Source organism: Aquarana catesbeiana, linkage group LG02, assembly GCF_042186555.1.
Source record: "Aquarana catesbeiana isolate 2022-GZ linkage group LG02, ASM4218655v1, whole genome shotgun sequence".
NCBI lineage: Eukaryota > Metazoa > Chordata > Amphibia > Anura > Ranidae > Aquarana > Aquarana catesbeiana.
The window spans coordinates 666749327-666765510 of record NC_133325.1 but is presented as its reverse complement, the minus strand read 5'-3'; the positions used below and the strand labels follow the sequence as shown (position 1 = coordinate 666765510).

The 16184-nt window shown below is 44.6% G+C and overlaps 1 protein-coding gene across 1 annotated transcript in view; it reads right to left on the bottom strand.

Moving 5' to 3' along the window:
• The window catches only part of RILP (Rab interacting lysosomal protein), a 63969-nt gene extending 48415 nt beyond the window's left edge, over nucleotides 1–15554 (bottom strand). The window contains exon 1 of the mRNA XM_073616633.1: nucleotides 15173–15554. Within this exon, the coding sequence (XP_073472734.1) occupies nucleotides 15173–15442 (270 nt within the window). The 5' untranslated portion in view covers nucleotides 15443–15554. The remainder of the gene's footprint in view (nucleotides 1–15172) is intronic.
• Nucleotides 15555–16184: the final 630 nt, after the last annotated feature.

Genomic DNA, 16184 nt, shown 5'->3' with positions numbered 1-16184 from the left:
AAGAAAATAATTCTCTAGCAATACACACCAAACTGAGAATGTGGAGAGTGCCCCCAAGGCTCTGTACCATCAGGCGATAGATTGGCGACTGTGGAAGGAGAGGATCGGAGAAAACAGGATCAAACAGCCTTTTTACACAATGCGCAGGATAGACCACTTAGGTTCCACAGTGAGTATAACAAGCATGCTTTACTGCATATACAGGTTGATTTTACTGTTGTGGGTACCCACATTTTGAATAGGGTAAGGGGAGGTCATAACCCGTCAGTTTATTTTTTGCCATCTGTGTCCCATCGGGGAGATTTCCCTTCACTTCCTGTCCCATGGCCAAAACAGGAAGTGATAAAATCCCTGCAAATTAACTTCCTGACTGGCTCACGTACATTTACGGCGGCAGGTTGGCTCCCCTGCGCAAATTGCCGTACCTGTAAGTCGGCTCCTTTATGAGCCATAGCAGGCGCACCTGATCGCGGGCACGAGAGCCAGTTCTGACAGGGTAGAAGAGACAGATCGTCTGTTCCTAGTAATTAGGAACAGCGATATGTCTCCTCCTCCAGTCAGTACACTGCCCCCACAGTTAGAAACACAAACACATTTAACCCATTGATTGCCCCCTAGTGTTAACCCCTTCCCTGCCAGTGACATTTATACAGTAATCAGTGCATTTTTATAGCATTGATCGCTGTATAAATATCAATGGTCCTAAAAAAAAAAAAAAAATTTGACAGAGGATATCTCTCTCTCTCTATATATCTATATCTATATCTATCTATATCTATATATGTCTCTCTTTTTTTGTTTATAGCGCATGGCTGCATGGCTCACCCGTCAGGCCCCCCGCCAGCCCTGCATCCAGGTCGTGGCTTCAGCAGCTTCCCCCCCTGCGTCTCCTCCCGGCCAATCAGGACTTAGGACTCACAGCCAATCAGGTCTCAGGATCTGCTTCCTGATTGACTGGGAGGAGAAACAGGAAGACATTAAAGAATTTAATTCGCTAATGTCACACAACTGGGCTGGCTCTGGGCGCAGTGCTCTCCACCCCCACCCTTTTTGAAGCCAACTGGAGCCTCAGTCTGTAATCGTGTGCTTCATTAAAAAAAAAAAAAAAAAACCCATTGCAATCCATGCGTCTGGTGTAGGGTTGCCACCTCATCCCTTTAAACCCGAAAGCATCTGAATTACACAGGTTCTGAGGCTAATTTAATGCAGATAAGGCACCAAGTGAGTTTAATTACCACCTTAATCAGCCAAAGAACCTGTGTAATTGATATGTGTTCGGTTTTAAAGGGATGAGGTGGCAACTCTAGTCTGGTGCCCTGCATGTAGATTAGGGGCCGGGCGCATGGTTTAGGGGGACGGCGCCCCTGTGCCCTGCACGAGTGGCTGCCACTGGTGGGACCTGCCCCCTCCTCCCATCTGATCCATTAAAAAAAAAAAAGCCCATACTGTACATTGATTACACTGCATTGTAAACACTATGAATGAAGGGGGAAAATTGTAACATTCATCATATTTCTATTAACCCCCGCAGTGCCAGAAGTTCAGGGAGAGAACAGGCACCCTGCACAATGTAGAACATCCTTCATTACAGGTAAGTTAAAGTGGATGTAAACCCGATTCATGAAATTTGAGTTGGGCACATATCTGCAGAGTTTTCTTATCTCTCTTCAAAGCCCTAAGTCCCATGGCTTTCTCCTGCTCCGTTCTTCTGTTATCAGCATAATAAAACCAGCCTGAATTTTGTGTCAGGGTGCTATAAATAAATCAGCAGAGAGCTGGTCTATTCACAGCGCAGCTCTGCAAGTCTCTGCCCATGTGGAAGGGGGGGGGGGTGCCTTTCCTCCAATCAGCTGTCTCACAATGTATGGCAAGAATCCACACCCACAAGTGAATCCGGAAAAGACAAACTGATCATCAGTGTAGGAGGGCCCTTCTTTCCCTGACTATCAGTGTAAGTGGGTAATTTTCCTAATGGCCACCAGTGTAAAGTGGCCCTTATCCCACTGACCACCAAGCTACAGGGTCCGTTCATCACTGACCACCAATGTAAGAGGCATTTTTTCCACATATTTTCTGCAATACTTTTCTGCCATTTCATTTTACTAGCACTACTAAAAAGAATTGTCATATTCAGTATTCTTCAGATATGCCAAGCAAGACACATTCCTTAGTCTTATTAAATTACGTCAGCTTACTGTTCATGCTAACGTACTGTGATCTGTAGCTCCCTGCCTGGGATCAGAAGGTTATTTCATTGTTCCTCTGGGTTAAAAAGGTTGAGAGGCTGATCTACTTTACTCCCCTTGCTGTGGACATTATAAATCAGCAGTGCTGCATTCACCTGCTAAGCATACTCTCCATAGCATGACTGCTTTTCTACATAGTAAGTGTTCACTAGCATTGCTCATTAATTTCACATTGCCTTTTGTTTCTATTACAAACATGCACATAAACCTATAAAAACCATCAGCAGTCTGGTGCAGGCAATTTTCCTAGTGACTGTATATGTCCTTTAGCCAATAACCTAAGACTTTTATTGGCTTTGTAGATTACTGAAAATGGGCCTCGTTTTGCAGTCAAAATCCATTAGAGGTAAACTGTCACCCAGCAACTACCTGCGTAGGAAAAGTATTTTTAATTTTATTTTTTAAAGTGCCTCCCTTAGGAACCAAGACAGAAGTAACATCTAGACTTTTTTTGGCTGTGGCCATCATACATCAGCAGTGCTGTTTTCACCAAGCATGCCCTACATGGCTGTAAATAGACTATTATTATTACTATTATACAGGATTTATAATGCGCCAACAGTTTGCGCAGCGCTTTACAATAAAAAGGGGGACAGTACAATTACAATACAGAAGGAATAGGAGGGCCCTGCTCATGGAGTTTACAATCTAAAGGGAGGGAAAGGTGGTACAAAAGGTAATGGCTGCAGGGGATGAGCTGATGGAGGAGACTCAAGTACAGTTCTTAGGTGGAGGTGGGGTAGGCTTCCCTGAAAAAGTAAGTTCAAGGATCGTCTAAAGGCGGACAAGGGTAGGAGGTGACCGGACATACTGGGGCAGGGAGTTCCAGAGGATGGAAGAGGCTCTGGAGAAGTCCTGTAGGTGAGCATGGGAGGAGGCAACAAAGGAGCTAGAGAGCAGGAGGTCCTGGGAGGAGCGGAGAGGAGAGGACAACTTGGGCGATATCTGCAGATGAGATTGGCGATGTAGCTGGGGGCGATGTTGTAGATGGTCTTGTATGTTGTGGTTAGCAGGGGCGGCCCATCCATTAGGGATGCTGCCCCCCCTATCCATGCGTCCAGCCCCCTGATCTACATTCTGGGGGCCGGATGCATGGATTCCAAATGGGGGGGGGGGTTATTGAAGCATGCGATTAGAGCCAGACACTAATAGGCTTCAAAAAAGTGTGGGCTTGGGGCGCCCTTTTCACACCGAATCTCCCCCCGGCCAATCAGGCCGTGAGACCAGTTTCCCAATTGGCCAAAATGACAAGCGATCCTATTGGGCCACGACGAAGGGAGAGAGAGGGAGGAGATGTGGAGGCCGCCAGAGGAGACGAAATCCGGCCCCTAATCTACATGCAGGGTGACGGACACATGGATTCCAATGGGTTACTTTTTATTTATTTTTTTTTAAGCACGAAATTATAGGGGGAGGCTCTAATTGGCTTAAAAAAAGGGTGGGCTCTGCGCCCTGAGCTCACCCTGTTGTGTGACATTAGCAAATTAATATTTGCTAATGTCTTCCCGTTTCTCCTCCAAGCCGATCAGGAAGCGGGTCCTGAGACCCCATTGGCCAAGAGGAGAACCGAAGAGGAGAACTGACGATTGGGACACGGAGCCGCCACCGCAGCCGTGACCTGCATGGGGTAAGTGCAGGGCTGACGAAGGGCCTGGCGAGCGAGAGGGAGGTGTGAGAGGTCGGGGGGGGGGGGGGTAGGGTTAGTGTGGGGAATGTCTGGTCAGCATGGAGCGCTTCGCGTCACTTCCGCTTCCCGATGTGTTGTTCCGGAGCGGTGGAGCGCATGACGTCACTTCCGCCCTTTTACCTGAGCATGGCCATTTTGGTCTACTGTGGAAGTAGTCCCAGGTGTCCCCTGTGATCAATTTTCAGGCAATTCTTTCATTGGCGAGTCTCCCTATATATACATACACACACACACATACCACAGCGATTGCACACGACACTCACACCCCAGATGATGTCCGTTAGGACGGAACGCATTGGATGACCTTCGAGGCAATCGCTTTTTTACCTTCCAAAGAACAAGCTTGTTTTTATCTGCAACTCTAAGTGTAAACCCCTTTTTTAAAATAAAAGACCTTAAGGTATTACGCTATGTGGATTCATTTGTTTTTCATGTTCAACGCCAATGGAATAATTTAACATTTGCTGCATGCCTTGGCGTTCATTTGTCTAAAGTACGATCATCCATCATCCATCCTTTGAGGTCTACCTTCCACCCACTGCTCCATTCACAGATTGCTACATAGAGGCCAAGTCGTCATTATGCCTGTTTGACCCATGTGTTGTATGCTACATGTGTCCACCTCATCTGGTAAGCGTGCCAACCTTACTTTCCTTGACTGCACTTCATGATCAAGCACCTTTTCAAGATTTATCATTTCAAATTATACACTTGTGTTGATGTATATTCACACCGTCATGGTATATTCAATCAAGATGGACTGATACGTTATGTCATTTTCTTTAGATCCAGTGTCAGTGGGTTTTTTTTTTTTCACGTTTTATTTATTTCACTGACTTTGAGCGCTACACTATTATTTTTATGTCTAGTGGAGTGTTGGCTGCTCACTTATTTTCCTTTAGGCAATTTTTCTTCCTTTTATACATTAGACCCCTTTTACACGGGTGTTTTTTCTTCAGGTGCTTTTTGGCTAAAAATAGCACCTCAAAAACACCTCCCCTGCAGTCTCAGTGTGAAAGCCTGAGTGCTTTCACACCGAGGCGATACGCTGGCAGGACATTACAAAAAAAAAAAAAAAAGTCCTGCAAGCAGCATCTTTGGAGCGGTGAATACACCGCTCCTCCACTGTTTCTGCCCATTGAAATTAATGGGCACAGCTGCTGAAGGGCCTGCAGCGCTAGCGGAGGTTAAAAGTGCCCTGCTAGCGGCTGAATAGCGCCGCTAAAATGATATAATAAAACTAACGGCATTTTACCGTCAACGTCCGCTTGCTCCAATGTGGGGGCAGCCTTAATGCCTGGTCAGGTCCAACTGACGCACCCCCCCCCGACCAATGGAGCAACAGCCGCCACTGGCAGTTGGACTAACAATGCTTACCAAAGTAGAACTGCCTTTATACATAGGGCAATGTCACTGAACACATACTTTTTGCCTTTTGTTTTCTATTACAAACATGCACATAAAACTATAAACAAAAAAAAACAAAAAAACCCATCAGCAGTCTGGTGCTGGCAATTTTCCTAGTGACTGTATATGTCATTTAGCCAATAACCCAACCTAAGGCTTTTATTGGCTTTGAAGATTACTAGAAATGGGAATTATTTTGCAATCAAAAAAGTCATTAAAGGTAAGCGGTCACCAAGGACCAACCTGAGTATTTTTTTTCAAATAGGCGAGTCCCTTATGAATCAAAGCGCTTGTCAAAATATATACAATTTCCCAGAGAGCCAGCACTGACACGAGAGGAAGAGTAGTGAGCAACATGATCCCAAATGTACCTGCCACTTTGTTCCCAGAAAAGTGCAGGAAATAGCCCTGTGTAAGCTTATCAAGTTGGGTTTGGAGTTTGCACAGGTCTTTCTTTCCCCAATCATGACAGCTAAAAAAGGGAGTGACCAGGGAGCAAGGAAAGGGGAATAATTTTACTTCGCCTTGCATGGTGTCCAAAGGAATGCAGTGTTTGGCAAAAACAAGCCTGACACTTGTAAAAGCCTCTAAAGCTTTTAGACTTGTTTACAAGTGTCAAGAGATTGGGTGTGAATTAATTTCATTGGCCAAAATACATTTATTCCGGCCATTGAAATTAATTCATGCTCAAGTACTAAATACACTAAATACAAACTCGGCTGCTCCTAGATGCACTAGCAGTGGGGTTCCTGCCACAAAACACTGCTAAAAGCCTGGGTCCGCATGGACACATAGGCTAACATGCAGGAGAGTTTAGAGGCAGGAAAACAAAAACAAAAACCACACCTGATGCCCCTAGAAGCAGCTGCGAAAACATCCAGTGTTTATGAGGCCTAAGGCTCGGTTCACACTAGGGGCGGCACGACGACTTGCAAAACGACTTCTATATAGAAGTCTATGCAAGTCGCCTCAAGTCGCCCCAAAAGAAGTACAGGAACCTTTTTCTAAGTCGGAGCGACTTGCGTCGCTCCGATTAGAACGGTTCCATTGTACGGAACGGGGGGCGACTTGTCAGGCGACTAGGTCGCCTGACAAGTCGCCCCCGTGTGAACCGGCACTAAAGCGTAACTTTACCCAGAACAACTTGATAAAAAATAATATTCATTAGCAAGGAGCCCACATTTTACATGTATAATTCTGCTACCAAAATAAGTGTGTGCTGTAGATTGCCTCCAGCATTGATCCTGTTTCTTCTTGCTGGAGGCGGCCAATTTGCTGAAGCTCAGAGCACCTGATCAGCAGTAAAGCTTTAGGCTGTGAGCAGCTCGACCTCAACATTTTTGGCACAGTGCTGAAAAATGGAGAGCAACTGAGCATGTGCAGAGCAGGGTAAGATAGTGCATTACTAGATTTAAACAGCATAGGCACTTATTTTTAATGTTTTACATAGCTATACCTGCAAGAGGGGCCAGCATGAAGAGATCTAGCAGGATCTAATTTTCTGACTAAGGTTCCACTTTAATCCCTTCAGATCCGCGCTATACCTGAATGACGGCTACAGCACGGATCTGCTTTGCCAGGAGGTCGTCAATAGACGTCCTCCCCTTTGCACCCCCTGCAGGGCGCGTGCTGTGAACACCGAGTCAATGAGACTCGGGTGATCACAGATCGGAGTAAGAGGTCGATCCCGGCCCCTTACCATGTGATCAGCTGTCAGCCAATGACAGCTGATCACATGATGTCAACAGAAGATCGGTAATCAGGTTTTTTTCTTCGCAGAAAAAAAAAAAAAGCCGATCACCGGCTTCTGTTGAAGGGACATCCGTCCCGAAGAGGAAGAGGTGAAGCTGCCTCATATCTGCCCATCAGTCCCGCAGTGCCACAAATCAGTGCCCACCAGTACATAAGTGCCAGCAATCAGTGTCACCTATCAATGCCCACTAGTGGTGCCAAACAGTGCCTCATCAGTACCACCTAGCAGTGCTGCCTATCAGTGTCACCTACCAGTGCCCACCCCATCAGTGCCACCTTATCACTGCCCATCAGTGTAGCCTCATCAGCATACATCAATCAAGGAGAAAAAATTACCTGTTTACAAAACCGTTTTATATTTTGTTAATAAAATTTGCTTTTTTTTTTTTTTTTTTTTTTTTAATTTGATCTTTTATTTTTTGTTAAAAAAAAAAAAAAAAAACTCAGAGGCGATCAAATACCACCAAAAGAAAGCTCTATTTGTGGGGAAAAAAAATGATAAAAATTTCATTTGGGTACAGTGTTGTATGACCGCGCAACTGTCTTTAAAAAAGTGACAGCGCTAAAAGCTGAAAATTGGTCTGGGCAGGAGGGGGGTTTAGGTGCCCAGTAAGCAAGAGGTTAAGTACCAGCACCAACCATTTGAAGATACTAAATTTGTCCAAATAGAGACATTGTAAAAATATATGTTCTCATTGGCTTTATATCTGCCTGGAGTTCAGCTTTAAGATGACTGTAGCATAAAAGTGGTATATCATTAAAGGGTAACTCCACTTTCATGGGGAAAAAAAAAAAAGAAGCAAAGAAAAAATATAGCGTGTACAATTGCGATACAAGTCATATTGTAATTGAATGTTATTAAAAAGTTGCCTCTCCTTTTCAATCTGCAGCCACTGTAATTTTCTATAAATGCAAAGCAATATGGCTACCTGGAGTTGTTCTGTACACAGAATGTGTACTGACCACACCCCTAAAACATTTCCTGCTTGTGTGATTGGCTCAACAATTTTCCCAGAAGTCTGCCTAAAGATACAAGTCAGATTTCAGGCATCCCCTGCAACAAAAAATTTATTTTGGTGAGATATTTCCAACAGGAACATGTCTAAAGGGATGCAGGCCCAACAGATTTCCTCATTAGTGCCCTGCAGCTGCCACAGCTGATAGATAATTATGAAACCACTCCCATTAGACTCACTCAGTACAGAGGCACAGACAAACACACATGGATTTCTTCAGAATAACAAAAGGTAGGAATCTGCAACAAAGGTTGTTATAATCCTTGCAATGTACATAGATCACCCAGTGGGGAGTGGTTTTTTTTTTCCTTAACAAAAGTGGAGTTACGCTTTAAGGACGCATTCAGACAGGAGATCAGACCCATACTTCGACTTGAGCTGTGCATTCAGATCTGTGCACCCTCTCCGGCCTGCATGTCAGATTTTGACATGCAACTGTCTGTTCAGCTGATGTGTCTGCATGCACTTCTACGGGCTGCCTGCATGCAGCTCCGAGGTGGATTCATACACACAGCAGCTCAGAACGGAGGAGGGGTCTGATTTCCTGTCTGAATGAGTCCTAAAGGGTCAATTAGCCAAAACGTTAAAACAGTATATTATATAACTGTGGGTAAATTCTGCATTGCAAATTAGGCAAAAGCCAAGTACAATAGTCCACATGTTTCTATTCAGGGATACAGAATGAGCCACACAGTAGATTCATGGGTGAAAAGCCTTGCTCCGTTCCGCTGTTCGCATTGACATTCCATGTTATGGAAACACAGGGCTCATCCAAGGAGAAACTGCAATGTATTATTTACAGGTCACTTACTCACATTGGAAAGAGTATAAAAAGACTCGTCCCATTAACTCCTTATCTGTTGGCATGATATCAAGTGCTCTGTTTAACAAGGTCAGCAATGACAGGATCGAGTCATAACACTTCTAGGTCAAATCTAGTTTCCCCCAAGTATCAGTTCCCTTTACATTCAGTCACAAACAAGATATTTTTTTACTTAACCCCTTAGCAGAGTTCACAAAAGGCTCTTCCTTAAAAAAAAAAAAAACGCAACTCTTGGGTGCAATGACCCAAAGCAACCAATCAGAATTCTCAGAATGCTACAACATGAATTCCAATTTGCTGCTATGTAATATGTATATGTAACTGTATATACAAAGATCTGTATGTACTGTACTGAGGACACCTCAATTATAATAAAAATAGAAAACCCCATTTAGAAGCTTGTGTTAACTCAAAGTTATGAATAAGGCTCATAGAATGCAAATGAGAATAAAGTAAGAATAGCAACAAACCCCAGGAACCAGCAGAGCTAGCAATCAGATCAGTGTTTGTGGTTAGTTGTAGGAGTCAGTTTATAAAATTCGTTTCAGAGATTGTTTCACTTTCTACCAAACTAGGAAACTTATGGCAGACATGTTTTAAAAGGAAGACACAATTTAAGAACATGGAATGAATTATTTCTTTTAGAAAGTTGGCATTTTCATGGCATTTTTTGGGGCTTCAAGTGCGCGTTTGTGCAGACAGTGAGGGGCGCTCCTGTATGCTGTACAGTCTTAGGCTTGGTTCACACCTAAACCAGCCGCAGATTGCACAAGAACTGTGCGTCCCCATTCTCTGTTTCAGGGATGAATCTGTGCCCGAATTCAGCCCTAAAACAGAGCCAAAGACGCACAGCGTGCTCCGCAGCCACCCCGGAGACATGTGAACTGGCTCCATAGAGAGCCGGCCACAATCTCCTGCTATGCGAAATGGATGGGGGGAAATCCACATCCAATTTGCATTAGGTGTGAACCCAGCCTTAGTGCTCGCTTACACCAGATGCAAACAAACACTCTTTGAAACTCAGTATGAATGCATATGCAAGAAAGATGTATTTTAATGAGCCTAGTTTACATCATTGGAGTGCTTTCATGTGTGTGTGTTTTAAAAAAAAGTACCGCATGCTGCATTTTTTCTTTTGCATATAAAAAACATACCACAACATAGATGAACGCAACACAATGCAACGCAGTAAGAGAAAGAAAAAAAAAAAAAATCAAATGATGCCTAAAAAATACACTGCATGTGTTCTGTTTTTTACTGAGATTTTGTTGATGTGGTTCTTTACGAAAGGCAAATCCACTTTGCACTACAAGTGCACTTGAAAGTGCAGTCACTGTAGATCTGAGGGGGATATGCAAGGAAAATAAAAAACAGCATTTTTGCTTGTACATGATTGGATGATAAAATCAGCAGAGCTTCACCTCAGATTTACAGCGACTGCACTTCCAAGTGCACTTGTAGTGCAAAGTGGATTTTCCTTTCGTAAATAAACCCCATTGACTTTCATGGCTGGAAGCTTTCCCATGCAGCGCTGGGTCGCTAGGACTACGTAAAATATGTCTGATGCTTGTTCCCTTGGGTCCTTTGATGAACTTTTGTTTTTATTTAACATTTTTGTGTCCTAGATTTATTTTCCCGTTTTTCATTGGACATTACAATATTGTACTTTGTTGTGCTGTGAAATATTTTTCCTCTGATAAAAATTTAATTATGGGAAAAAAATAAATGCACGAAAATGCATATGTGGAACTGCATACTAAAGGCTAATGTAGACAGGCACTGACCCCAGCAGCATGTCAAATTACGTGTGGTTTGAATGGCTTCCAAGTTGCAGTTGCATACACAGACTATATGTAAGCAAAGCAGCCCAAAAGCAAACACGCATACACAGACGCTCCCATTTTCCTTGTGGGAGCCAAGCACTTTACAAGCAGTAAACCACAACAACCACCTAGAATGCCCTCTACTGAAGGCACACCAATACAGGCATTTTCCAGAGCTGCACCATTCTGGCTACAATGAAAATCACTATTTTTTTGCTTAGAAAAAAAAAGACCACAATTCTCTCGGCGCAACATCATCTTTCACATTATACAAAAAATATATATATATTTGGGCTATCTTTACTGTTTTTTTTTTTTAATCCATTGAAGTGTACTTTTTCCCCAAAAAATTGCGTTTGTAAGACCGCTGCACAAATACAGTGTATTATAAAATACAAAAAAAAAATAAAATATTGCAACAATCGCCATCATATTTCACAGGGATATAGAGAGATGTGTATATATATATATATATATATCTATCAAAAAATACGGATTTTAAACTTTGTAAGAAACAAGTGTCATAAACAGGATTAGGCCCCTTTCACAACACTACCACGACTTCAAAGTTGCGTGATGCCGCCGCGATTTTTGATGCCATTTCAGGGAATGCCTGTGTAACTCGCATCAAAGTCAGACCAAAGTAGTGCAGGGACTATTTTGAAGTCATACTAATAGGAATGGTTGTCATTGGAAATCATGGGGAACGACTTGTCATGCGACTTTACAGTCCCAATTCGCAGGACAGGTCGTACAAGTGTGAAAGGGGCCTAAGTCTTAAGTGGTTAAACTTCCCTCATCTACAGACTGAAGTTCATTCCTTTGATCTAAGCAGGAAAAGTTACAATGTTTATAGTTATCTCCCACCATGGACAATGTTGTGAAAAACTTGGCAGCAGTGGCGTCGCTAGGGGGTGGCTTTTGGGGCTATAGCCCCGAATCTGGGGCCCATAGCCGCGAGTCTTTGCAGGGGTCTCCAAGGGGAGGGGAGGCTCTCTGGGGACCCTGATGCAAGGGGGGGGCTCTCTGGGGACCCTGATGCAAGAGGGGGGGCTCCCTGGGGACCCTGATGCAAGGGGGGGGGGGCTCCCTGGGGACCCTGATGCAAGAGGGGGGGGGGCTCCCTGGGGACCCTGATGCAAGAGGGGGGGGGGGCTCCCTGGGGACCCTGATGCAAGGGAGAGGCTCCCTGGGGACCCTGATGTAAGTGGGGGGGCTCCCTGGGGATATACACACACATGTATATACATGTGTACGCCCACCCAAGCATATGACTTTCTTTACTACGCTGCTATGGGCTCTAGCCCCAGATCTTTTGTAGACCTAGCAACACCCCTGCTTGGCAGGCTGCCCGGTTTTTTCTTTTGACAGCTGAGTGAGCAGAGAACTCTCTATACTTGTTACATGAATGAATCAGGAAATTCTGCATAGAGATCATGAGGAGGGTTGAATCGAGATCACGATTTTTAAAAGATTTATCGTGCAGCTCTAGTGGATTCTCATCCGTAGCCATGTTACTACAATTAAGAACAAATTATTCATACTTTTATAGGGCTATTACTGCAGAATACATCCAGCTGCTGCTGCGGGATGTTAACACTGGTCAGAGTTACCTGACATATTAACATTCTTTGTGCTAAAGCAGCCTATTAACAATGAATGGCACTGCCACACACCACACATAAAGTCATGCCCTTATGCGTGTTGCATTATTACAATGCTTTAGTCTGATTGGGCCCAGAAATTAAACTGGTCATGCAAGAAATGTAGAGACTACTCTTGCAGACCTCTGTCTGAAAATGCTAGTTGTCGGGCTGTTAGCCTAAGGCCAGCCATAGATGGTTCGATCTCGGCCGGTTCAGCAGGGACCAGACGAGATTTGAACCATTTATAAAGCAGTCTATATATACAAAAAAGTTAATTGATCAATCAACTTGGGTACAACCAGCCTGTTGGATTTTACATGCGATTACTGCTAGCAGCTGTTGTAGCCCCTAGCAGTAATCACTGTGTTCTTCTGGAGGGGGAAGCTGTCCCCACCGGCATAACACAATGGCTCCACGGGAGGGATTCCCCCATTAACACTGACTGTTGATGGGGGAAATGAGCGATTTTCTTTCCTACAACCCTTAATTCTCTTACTTCAATTCATGGGGTCACTGACCTGGAGTGATATGCAGATCAGGCATGTCAAAGGTCTTGGGGGCCATTCACATAGATGGTGTCCATTCAGTCTCAGTGGAGAATCCTAGACTGACTCATCCCCTGCTGAGTCAGCTCAGAATGATACAGAGGTTTCATTGTAATTTTATTATTCTATTCTGCTTTATTCTATTCTACTCTATTGTTGTATTTTCTATTTCTTTATTTTATTTTCTGTTTTATTCTGTTCCATAAAGCAGCCCAAGTAGAAATCAACATCTTATTTCACGCTTATACCTTATTGTATTTATTGCAATAGGTTTCCACTTCAAGTTAATTTTTTAATTCAAATTAATCTGCAAATAATTTATTTGGAATTTGTTTAAGTTTGTTTTTATTGTGATTCAGAAATTCAGATATCAAAAATTTTGGCCGATTTTCGATTAAACAAATTGCACATGTCTACTGTACAGGCTTTCTGTTAGAAAGCTGGAGTAAGAGTCAGTGGACTATGGGGGTGCCCATCAGTCTAACTACAAGCGTCTTCTGTGGTGGAAGGCTGGACTTGTAGTTTATTTATTCACAGATCCCTGTAAATTAATAACATGGCTGTGCTGGTGGAGCTGATTTTAAATGTGACAGTGGATGCAGAGGAGAGGATCCCTCACCCGCTATCAAGGGTGGGGGGAGATTGTGGGCTGCGGCTGGAGATGCTGGAGCATGTTACACATGACACCCTAAATGCAGGTGTAACATGCAGCAAAAGTGAACTTAACCTTTAGCCTCTTCCTGTCCATCCCTGGCGTCCCTTTAAGTTGGGGTTTCTGCCTCGAGGGCAGGACAGACAGTCCAACCATGTGACTATTGTCATACGATTGTAAGCCCATCCTGCTGGCTCCCAATCATTACTAGAGACCAAAGGCTATGATAGCACAATCACTGTGCTGGGAGTATGTAGTGAGAGCACGATCAGCACAGAAACCTTGGCTTCCATGGACGTATGTGTGTGGCTTATGGGTGTTAAAACCCAATCTCTCTGCCACCACACATATGCGATTTGTGGGCAGCATGAGGATTAAACATGGACAGACAGAAAGGGCCCCTATGTGTATTCTTGTTCTGGGTCTGTGACTGGTGAATTAAAAGTCAGCATGACAGCCAGATGAGGAATATTTATTTTTATGTAATATTACTACTAAAATTAGATAGAGACGGAATATGATGGCGATTGTTGCAATATCACACTGTATTTGTGCAGCGGCCTTGCAAACGCAATTTTTTTGGGCAAAATACACTTTAAAAAAAATAAAATTATATATATATATATTTTTTTTTTTTTTTAAATGTATTTAGATGTTTTTTATGAATCTCTCCCCCCCGTTTTTCAACTGGTTATCTGACCTGTAACACACCTCCTGTATTAGAGGGCCTCCGCTCTGTATGAAGGAACTACAGGGGGTACCTTTGGACAGCAGCAGGGGTGAGGGGAGCATTAGATGTACTAGCGAATCAGGATACATTAACAATTTGAAGCCTAATTCCAGCTAACACTTTACAAGCAGTTACAGCAATTTTTTTGTTCCTTTTGGGATAAAGGTTTTGCATAAATAAAAAGTTGATCATTACAACCACCTATGTCAGCGGCAAATGCAGGGCAGCTACGTTTGCAGGGCAGCTTGTTCTGTTGAAAAACAGACTTACTGGCTGGATCAAAAGATGAACGCAGCTATTCAGGGTGAGTGAAGTCAGAGTGTCTATTTTTTAGTGGTATATCAGTGAAGGTTCTCATATATCCAGGTCATGGGAGATCTAGTCATCACATTCATCTGGACTGGTCCTGTAATGGTGAAGACTTTCCCTAGCAGGTCTTCTTGGCAATCTTTTGGGGTGTACACCCTGATCCTGGTGATGGAACATGAGACAACGTCCCACCAAACTTCATCATCATTACAGATCAAGTGCAATTGTATGTGACTAACTATTACTCCTAGGATTTACCTGTGACACCCAATGATCGATAATAATAATAGTAATAATAATAATAATACTTGTAGTAAATGGCTCTTAGTCAGGATAAAAGATGATCAGGATGAATTCTCCAGACTCTGGACATGGTGGGCGCCCACAGACCTCCAATTATTTACTATGGAACAATAAAGAGATCACACCGCACATTGTACTGCACGCCTGCCTACTGCAGCGCCATATCTAGAGAGGTCATGTAGAATGCGGTCTCTGGGACTTGTAGTCCCCCTGGGATTGTACAGTATACACACCGGGGACTGTCGCTCCTCTCTGCCCATACTCTGCACGGCTCTGATCAGCAGCTCCTCCTCCGTACAGCTCCGTTCTCTCCCGGTGGCCGCGAAACTCTCGAGCAGCTCCAGCACCCGAACCACCTGCGGGACCACCCCGGACACGGACTCCGGGCCGTACTGCTCGGTGAGACCTTGCAGCTCGGAGCCCAGGCTCTTGGCCATACTGTACACATCCTCCAGTGATAGAGCAGCAGGAGCCCGCCGCCATACCGTCCCCACCGACTCCATCCCTCGACCTGCTATGCCCAGACCGTCACCGCTGTCATGAGCAGGAGAAAACCCCGCCCCCCGAGCACGGAGGGACCGCCCACATGTTGCGTCCGGTAACCCCGCCCCAAGCGGAAAGGGAACACCCACATGCTGCGTCTGGCACTCATGAGAAATAGAGTGAGAAGAACGCGTAAGCCCCGCCCCAAGCACAAAGAGACAGCCTACTGCCTGAACAACACACACCGCCCACACACGGAGCTGTCACCGCACTAACGACACGAAGCCCCGCCCAAACATGAAACTGTCACAGAGAAGCCCCGCCCACACACCGTGCTGTCACCGCCTACTACACGAAGTCACGCCCACACACAGAGCAGCTACCGCGCTGGCTACATGAAGCCACGGCTACACACACAGGAGCTGTCACCGCTCGGACTACACGAAGTCCTGCCCACACAGGAGCTGTCACAGCAGTGGCTCCACAAAGCCCCGCCCACACACGGAGGGCCACTGCTTCTTTCTGGGATTTGGGCTGACAGAAGACGTTCCATCTACTCTATTCGTCCTTTAGGGGCCATTAACATCAAGAAACACATCTACACATCTACTCAGTACTGGAACAGGGTCATCCGGAGCAAGGATGCTGAATTGCGCCCCCTCCCCCACTATTAATACATACCATAGAATAGGTGTACCACCCAGCATACATTTTTTGCCTGGGTACTTCACTGCGCCCAGGGCAACTGCCCCTCCTTTCCAC